The sequence below is a fragment of the Mus pahari genome, chromosome 6 (genome assembly GCF_900095145.1).
Source record: "Mus pahari chromosome 6, PAHARI_EIJ_v1.1, whole genome shotgun sequence".
In the NCBI taxonomy this organism is placed as follows: Eukaryota; Metazoa; Chordata; class Mammalia; order Rodentia; family Muridae; genus Mus; species Mus pahari.
The window spans coordinates 68,105,360-68,114,205 of NC_034595.1; the positions used below are offsets into that span (position 1 = coordinate 68,105,360).

The window sequence follows — 8,846 nt, forward strand, 5'->3', positions numbered from 1 at the left end:
CGGGGATTAGTGGAATTTTGTGGCCTGATCTTGGAATTTTCATCTTCTTATCTTTCTTTCTTTCTGTCATTTCTTTTTTTTTTTTTTTTTTTTTTTTTTTTTTTTTTTTTTTTTTTTTTTTTTTTAGGGCGGGCCTGGCTACTCTCCTGCCTCCAGGGGCTTACACCTAGCTAAAAATACACTTTTATGTTCTAAGAAAATATTTTTGTTTTGGAAATAATATATATATATGTTAATAGAGATTTGAACTTCACAGAGGGCAAAGCAAAGTAATAAATATCACATTACTAGAGAGGAAATGTTATGATTTTCCTCCTGTGTTTTAAAGATACAGAGGAGAAACAAAGTCAGTTTTCCCATCATAGCCTCAGACATAGAGGCTAGAAGGCCTCTATGACCAACTCTTTAGGGAGTGTTTTCTGCTCACCAGCCAACCAATTCCACAGCAGACACCAACATGTGCTCTCATATAATTCATGTTTGATACTAACTACCTTAAGATGGGGTAACACCTATGTGTTGAAGGCTCAATCTCCAGAGCTCTTCCCCTCTTCTGCCAGCCTCAAGCCTCAGGTTGTTTTCGCTTTTAACTAGCTGGCAGACCAATGGAACATAAATCAAGGTTCTCACACTTCTCTTCTGATATCCAGTGAATTTTCAGGGGTTAGGTCACAGAATCAAGAAAACATTTTACTTACATTTATATGTTCATTATAATATCACCGAAGGCACAACTGAAAAATATATAGGACAAAGCATATGCTACAAGAGGCCATGCTTCCATACTTTCTCCAGGGTACTGCTCTTGAGAACCCTCCCCCATGCTCTGCTCTGGAAGCTCTACAAATTCTGTTATTAGGGTTAGTTTGCTTTGTTTTTTGGAAATGTCGTTATAGATAGATGTACTGGCTGGTTTTGTGTGTCAACTTTCTCTGTGAGTTATCACAGAGAAAAGAAACCTCCCTTGATGAAATGCCTCCATGAGATCGAGCTGTAAGGCATTTTCTCAATTAGTGATCAAGGGGGGAGGGCCCAGCCCACTTCGGGTGGTGCTATCCCTGGGATAGTAGTCTTGGGTTCTATAAAAAAGCAGGCTGAGCAAGCCAGTAAAAACAAGCCAGTAAGTAAAATCCCTCCATGGCCTCTGCAACAGTTCCTGTTTCCTGACTTGCTTGAGTTCCAGTCCTGACTTCCTTTAGTGCTGAACAGCAATGTGGAAGTGTAAGCTGAATAGATCTTTTCCTCCCCAACTTGCTTTTTGGTCATGATGTTTGTGCAGGAATAGAAACCCTGACTAAGACAATAGATAATAATTGATTAAAATCACTAACCATTGGTGAACAAGTTAGCCTTCAATACTCTTTTTTTTTTTTTTTTTTTTTTTTTTTGTCATTAGAGGTTGACATATGGGACTAAATGTCTCAACTCTTCCTGGGTGAGCAGAGCCAATTCTGAAGCTGTCTAGCTTCTCTCGGCTGTTTTTGTTTCTGTTTTTAAAGATTACTTATTTTATGTATATAAGTATATCATTTCTCTCTTCAGGTACATCAAAAGAAGCATCAGACCCTGTTGTAGTTGCTTGTGAGCCACCATGTGGTTTCTGGGAATTGAACTCAGGACCTCTGGAAGAGCAGTCAGTGCTCCTAACTGCTGAGCCATCTCTCCAGCCCTTCTCTCAACTGTTATCCCCAACTCATTATCACAGAGAAAGACACCACTTAGAAAACTACAAGGACTTTAAAGTTGTGTATCGTGCCTGGAGGTAGGCTCAGCAGTTAGGAATACTTGTTGCTCAACAGGAACCCTGGGTTTGATTTCCAGAACTCCTATGGCAGCTAACAACCAGGTGTAACTCTAGTCCCAGAGGGTTTGATACCCTCTTCTGGCCTCTGTGGGCACTGCACACACGTGATGCTCAGACATACATGTAGGCAAAACACCCATGCACATAAATTGAAAATCTTTAAAAAAAAATAAGTTGTATGCCATGGAATGTAGAACAGGTGCCAAATGTATATTTAACAGTAGCACATGTATATGTTTGTTGATTTTTGAGTCAGGGTCTCTGTGTAGGCATAACTGTCCTAGAACTCACTCTGTAGACCAGGCTGGCCTCGAACTTGGAGACCCACCTGCCTCTGCCTTCTGAGTGCTGGGACTAAAGGCCTGTGCCACCACTGCCCATCACAGTATGTGTGTGTTTCATTCTAGGCTTTTCAGTAGTTATAGACTTTAAGAGGGCTAGAACTGTGACTTCGGTGAATGTAAATCTAGCATACACATTACATTTCTGAAGTGTCACAGTTGCAAAGCACTATCTACATCTATGTGCTCACGGTGTTCCTGTTCCTCACAGGTGCCCCTGACCCCACAGCTGGGGCCAGCATTGATGATGAGAACTGTTGGCACTTGGATGAAGAACAAGTGAAAGAACAAGTGAAGCTTTTTCTCTCCCAGGGGGGTTACTATGGCTCTGGGAAGCAGCTCAATTCAATGTTTGCCAAGGTAAGAAGGAAAAAGCAAGCCTGCAGGATTCCTTCCTTCCTTCCTTCCTTCCTTCCTTCCTTCCTTCCTTCCTTCCTTCCTTCCTTCCTTCCTTCTTTCCTTCCCTTTGTCCCTCCTTTCTTCCTTCCCTCCCTCCTTCCTTCCCCCTTCTTTATTTTCTCCCTCCTCCCTCCCTTCTTCTTTCCTTCTTTCCAAATGCTAAATAAATGGTGTGCACCACACTTATGCCTTCTGGTGTACCTAGCTCACTTCACCTAGCTGCACTGGGTGCTTAAAATCTAGCAGGAGAGGATAAGCAGAGCCTCACAATCGGGTTATTCCATGGAGCCCCCCTCCCTCCCTCCCTTCCTCCCTCTGGTGGTCTGTTTTTCCTCTACTCTCTAAACGAGCCCACAGTGCTGGAGAACTTTAGCAGGAACCATCTTCTCTCTACTATGACTCAAAGCTGCCTGATGAAGCAGCAGAGACTAGAGTTCCAACAGTGTCCCCGAGAGACTATTTTGAAACTAGAAGTACCCATGCCAGGCAGGCTGGATTGGTTTTTGTCATTTGTTTTTCTCTCTCTTTCCATTAGCACCTCTACTGAGATATAATATAGTATAATATTGTATAATATATAACATATGGTTTACCCATATAACCAGTACAATATTGGCTGGAGATACAGGTCAGTGGCAGAACACTTGCTAGCATGGGGTTGGTATATTCACAGATACTTAGTATAGAGTTATCACCACAATTAGCATCTTGGAAAGAAAGTTCATCCCTTACCTATCAGACATAAATGAGCTGCTTCAGGAACAAACTGGGATGTTTGTCTTTCCACAACATCAATTTATTAAAACAAAACAAAACAATAAATCACAGGTGATGTCACTTTTTAAAAAGAGTTATTTATTTTATGTATATGAGTACACTGTCTCTGTCTTTAGACACACCAGAAGTGGGCATCGGATCCCATTACAGATGGTTGTGAGCCACCATGTGGTTGCTGGGAATTGATCTCAGGACCTGTGGAAGAGCAGTCAGTGCTCTTAACCACTGAGCCATCTCTACAGCCCCAGGTGATGTCACTTTTGTTGGTCTTGATTTACCAACTAGTGCTGACTTCACACTGTAGTCACAGTGTTTCTTAATTTAAAACTTATTTGGGAGCAGAACTTATAACATCACATTAGTGTTGTGCTCAGAGCATATCCATATGGAATAGTTCTGTTTTTCTCTTTTCCTGCCTTCCAAAGGATTGAACCCAGTCACCAGACTTGAGAACAGAGTATCTTTATATCTTATCATTTATTTACCTGTGTATTTATGTGTGTGGATGGAAAGATGGATGGATGGATGGGTGTGTGTAATGTATATATGTGTGTTTTGTGTATATAGGTATGTACAGATACAGAGAAGCAGATAATTTAATTTTTTTTTTTTTTTTTTGGCTACAAAAAGATTGAGCTACAGAGGTCAGTGAGCTGTCTCTGAAGTCAAGACCAGAGCAGGTGCATACAAAGAGAGCCACTCAAAGAAGTGAGATAAAAATAATAAAGTAAGCAGGGGAGGGAGAGAGGGTTCCATTGGTGAACTGCACCTGCAATCAATCGGCTGCGATAAAATGGGAGGTAGAAATGCTGGGTCTCTGGAGTTCATTGGTTATTGGGCTTAGCCTACTTGGCAGGGTTCCAGGGTAGTGAGAGATGAAACAAAAGATGAAGTGTACTTGAGGAGTAACACTCAAGGTCCTCCTCTGTCTTCCACACAAGCATGCATGTGTGCATGTACATATACACATACATGAAGATATTGACATGAGATCACAGTCACAGAACTGTTCTGAGATACAGAGAACGTTCCAAGTACAGAGCTGGTTCGAGGTGAAGAGCGGGATTGGAAGAACAGTAGTCCCAACAGGCACCATCAAGCAGAGGGGTCATGCTGGGCTGAAGCCCTAGAGAGTCAGTAGTTCATTCACCTGCTGATGGTTTTGTGTCAGCTGGTCTGCTGATGAGCTGGCAGGTGTCCCTGTACCCCATTATTTAATGTTCCTTCTTTTATATGACCCAGATAAGGAAGTTTCATCATCTGTTGGTCTGGTGAGTTCAATAAATTCACAAGTCTGACTTTTTGACATGGTTTTGATGCAATTCATGTGTTCTTGATTTGTTAAGTTCATGGTGGTCATATTTTGCATGAATGAGTTGTTGATCAGCAAGCACCCCTGGTTAGTGCTGGGCACATGGTCGTTACTCACTTATACAAACAAGATGTAGAGCTCTTCTGCATCAGCATTTGCATCCAATATGGGCCAAACTGTTGTTTTATAAAATGGAGTTAGTCTGGGCAATGACCAGCCTACAGGCCATGTTTGATTCGGCACAGAGTAAGTGGGGCAGAGAGAGCCTCCTCTCCACAGTCTCTGATCCGTCATGGCCACCTGGCCGCCCCAGCGCTCAGTAACCGCTAATCGACTGTCTGTCTCCATACGTTTCCCTATTCTGGACTTTCACATGATAAAAACATGTGTGTGCATGCATGCATGTGTGCGGGGTGTGTGTGTGTGTGTGTCTTTTGTGACTGACGTCTTTCACTTCTTAGCCTGATATTTTAAAGGTTCATTTTTACCGTTAAGTAATATTCCATTTTATTATCCTTTGTCTGTTAGTAAACACTTAAATTGCTTTCACCTTTTAGCTACTCTAGAAAAAATGTTGCTATTAACATTCTTAGATAAGTTCTACATAGATTATTTTCCAAGGTTGCTGCCTCATTTTAAAATCCCACCAGTAGTATATGGGTTCTTATTTATTTACATCCAGACCAATACTGTTATTGTCCTTTTATTCCAGCTATCCTAGTGTGTTTAAAGAGGTATTTCATTATACATAACAAGCTTTCTTGATATATGTAGGACTTTCACTTACAGAGTTGAGAGGCTTTCTGTCTGTCTCTTAAATGTCCTATGCAAGTACATCATCTTCTCGATCTGTTCTCTGTCCTTCACCTTCTCCTTTTCTACATTGTGCAGTTACCAATCACTTGCTCCTCCTTGTACTTCAGGTTCGAGAGATGCTTCGAATGAGAGATTCTAATGGAGCCAGGATGCTGACACTTATCACTGAGCAATTTATGGCTGATCCACGCCTCACACTCTGGAGGCAGCAAGGAACAAGCATGACAGACAAGTGCAGGCAGCTCTGGGATGAACTAGGTGAGTCTCTATCCCTTACAAGTCCCAGATCCTGTCACTTTGCCCTCTAACACATACGTTAATGAACATTTGCTGTCAGTGTTTGTGTGGCTCTTGCTAATTCTAGCTGGTGAGACATTTTAGAGTCTACAGAAGCTTCCTAATCTCATTTCATTGCTTCTGCAGCAGTGAGCCTTCCTGTTAAGGATTCTAAATCATGTTACCTACATTGCTGAAAGAAAACCTCTTCACTTGGCTTCAGTTGCATGGTGTTACCCTAGTTCTCTAAGTCCTTAGCCTCAGGGTCTGGTGATGTGGCTCTCGTCTGGTAGAATACTTCCTTAGCATGTGTAAGGCCCAGGGTTCAATCCCCAGCACTGCATAAAACCAGGTGTGCTGGCTCACACCTGTGATCTCAGCACTTGGAAGGTAGAGGAAGGAGAGACAGGAATTCAAGATCATCCTCAGTTACTTAATTCCAGGCCACTTGGGCTACATTAAACTCTGTCTTAAAACAAACCAAAAAACAACCTTGGCCTCACTCGTGTTGCCTTCCCTGATCTCCTCTCTGGCATCGTACCTAGCCAGACCACTCAGGTATGAGGAGGTTCCAGTGCTTAAGCTTTCGCCTTCTACTGTACTGTTCTTTGTTTCTGTACTGATGACAGGCATGGTGGCACACCTTTAATCTCAGTACTCAAGAGGCAGAAGCAGACTGGTCTATGTAGTTTAAGGCCAGCCTGGTCTACATAAAAACATCCAGGTCCACCAGAACTGTATAGCGAAATCTTGTCTCAAAAAGTAAATAAGTAAACAAATATAATTTTAAATAAAAAAAAAGTTGAACCGCCAGGCATGGTAGCGCATGCCTTTAATCCCAGCACTCAGGAGGCAGAAGCAGGCAGATTTCTGAGTTTGAGGACAGCCAGGGTTACACAGAGAAACCCTGTCTCAAAAAAAAAACAAAAAAACAAAAAAAAACAANAAAAAAAAAAAAAAAANAAAAAGAAAAGAAAAAAGGAAGGAAGGAAGAAGGAAGGAAGGAAGAAAAAGAAAAAGAAAGAAAAAAGAAAGAGAGAAAGAGAAAGAGAGAAAGAGAAAGAAAGAAAGAGAAAGAAAGAAAGAAAGAGAAAGAAAAGAAAAGAAAAGAAAAGAAAAGAAAAGAAAAGAAAAGAAAAGAAAAGAAAAGAAAAGAAAAGAAAGAAAGGAACAAACCTGGTGCTGGAGACGTACATCAGTGATTAAGAACATGTGTTGTTCTTGCAAATTACCCAAGTTCATTTCCAGCACTCATGTCAGGGAGTTCACAACTACTTAGAACTCCAGCTCCAGAGGGATGCCTCTTAGCTCAGGCCCCAGCACATACACAGACATACACACATGCATGTATAAATAAATAAATAAATAAATAGCCTTTAGAAAAAGACTGTGAAATCCTCATCTGTGATTAAGAAGCATTATATCACTGGGTATCATAACTGTAATCCCAGCATTTGCAACACTAAGTCTAGGGGACAGAAGTTCAAGACCAACTAGCCTGCACAATTTGATTTAGTAAGACCTTACTTGGGGAAAATCACTACATTTCTACTTACTGCTAACTGGAGACTGAGAAACTATCTGGCACAGCCACATAGTAGGTCTTGAGAAGAACCTGTTTTTCTTAGAAAGAAGAGTGAAGAGGTCAAAGGAATTGTTTACATTTGTTCTTTGGAGTATGTGATGTTCCACCACCGCTGGAAAAGCATTGTTTTAAGGCAAAGCAGTTCTAAAATCCAAGTCAGAGTAAATCTTTTTTTTTTTTTTTTGAAAAAAGAAATACTAAGATTTGTTCAGCAATAATGTATTAGACTAGATCTTTCAAAAGTTGTATCTCGTGCAGTACTACTATTCCAAAAAAACAGGTAGTTTCATGTTCTTAGTTTAATAATTGAGGGTCTTAGAGGTCAAACATCTTAATTAGCCAGGGCTGGAGAGGTGACTTTGTGGTTAAGAGCACTGGCAGCTCTTCCAGAGCTTCTGAGTTCAATTTCCCCTAACCACATGGTGGCTCACAACCATCTATAATGGGATCTGATGCCCTCTTCTGGTGTGTGTCTGAAGACAGCTACAGTGTACTCATATACATAAAATAAATAAATAAATCTTTTACAAAAATCTGAGTAGCCAAAATATGAAATTTTTCTGAATACTTCCCTTCCAACCCTGAAGGCACTTATGTTAAGTGCCTTTTTGTGTGCTATTATATCCTGAATATGTCTTATGTGTATGTGTGTGTGTGCATGTGCACAAGTATATACCACACACATGCAGAGTTCAGAGGACAACCTTAGGCACCTTCCACTTATTTGAGGTAGGGTCTCTCATTGGCCTGAAACTGTCACACAGGTCAAGTACTTTAATCACAGAGCCATCTCCCAGTTCTATACCCTAAACGCACCTTGATTTAGCACTTAGGTTAGCATGGCATTGTCGTACCGGACAGCTTCTGAAGACAAAAAGCAGGATCTTACTCACATGTTAGTAGGTTACTTCCTCATTGCTGTGCCCACACTTCCTGACAGAAACTTAACATTCATTTGGCTCACAGTTTCACATGTTTTAGTCCCTCAGTCAATTCTGAAAATCTTAGCAATTATATTCATAATTATATATACTATGTATTTATATGTATGTGTGTATGTTTCAGAAGTATGAGAGAGGAGGAAGCCGATGGGTTTGTTATTTGGTTTTTGTTTTGGGGGCATTGGGATTATTTGGGCACCGAAGATCAAAGCGAAGGCATGGGTGTTATTCACAGACACTAAGAATGTGGACTGTTCTGGTTTTTAGGGGCTTTATGGGTGTGCATAATTTTAAATCCACATTGCAAACTGGAAGAAAAATCTTGTTGGCTCCAGCAACTGCAGAAGTGGAGCGACCTGGATATCTGCCCCCTGGAGGATGGAAACTATGGGCATGAGCTACCCAACATTACCAATGCGCTCTCCCAGAGTGCCAGCCACAGCCCAGGTGAGCCAAGGACCTTTGTGTTTAGAACTTCAAAAGGTAGGAATGATCAAGTACCAGGACAGTAGTGGCATGGTAGACTTTTTTTCTGTCAAAATTATTATCTTAAATAAGAAAAGCTTTTCTTTTTCTTTCTTTTTTTTTTTGTTTT

At 41.0% G+C, this 8,846-nt stretch overlaps 1 protein-coding gene across 2 annotated transcripts in view; it reads left to right on the forward strand.

Annotated features, from left to right (window-relative positions):
- Window positions 1-8,846, forward strand: part of Zswim5 (zinc finger SWIM-type containing 5) — a 112,825-nt gene that overhangs the window by 82,076 nt on the left and 21,903 nt on the right. For both annotated transcript variants that reach the window (XM_021199800.2, XM_029539715.1), the window contains exons 3-5: window positions 2,357-2,505; window positions 5,557-5,707; window positions 8,519-8,698. In XM_021199800.2, coding sequence (XP_021055459.1) covers window positions 2,357-2,505; window positions 5,557-5,707; window positions 8,519-8,698 — 480 coding nt within the window. The remainder of the gene's footprint in view (window positions 1-2,356; window positions 2,506-5,556; window positions 5,708-8,518; window positions 8,699-8,846) is intronic.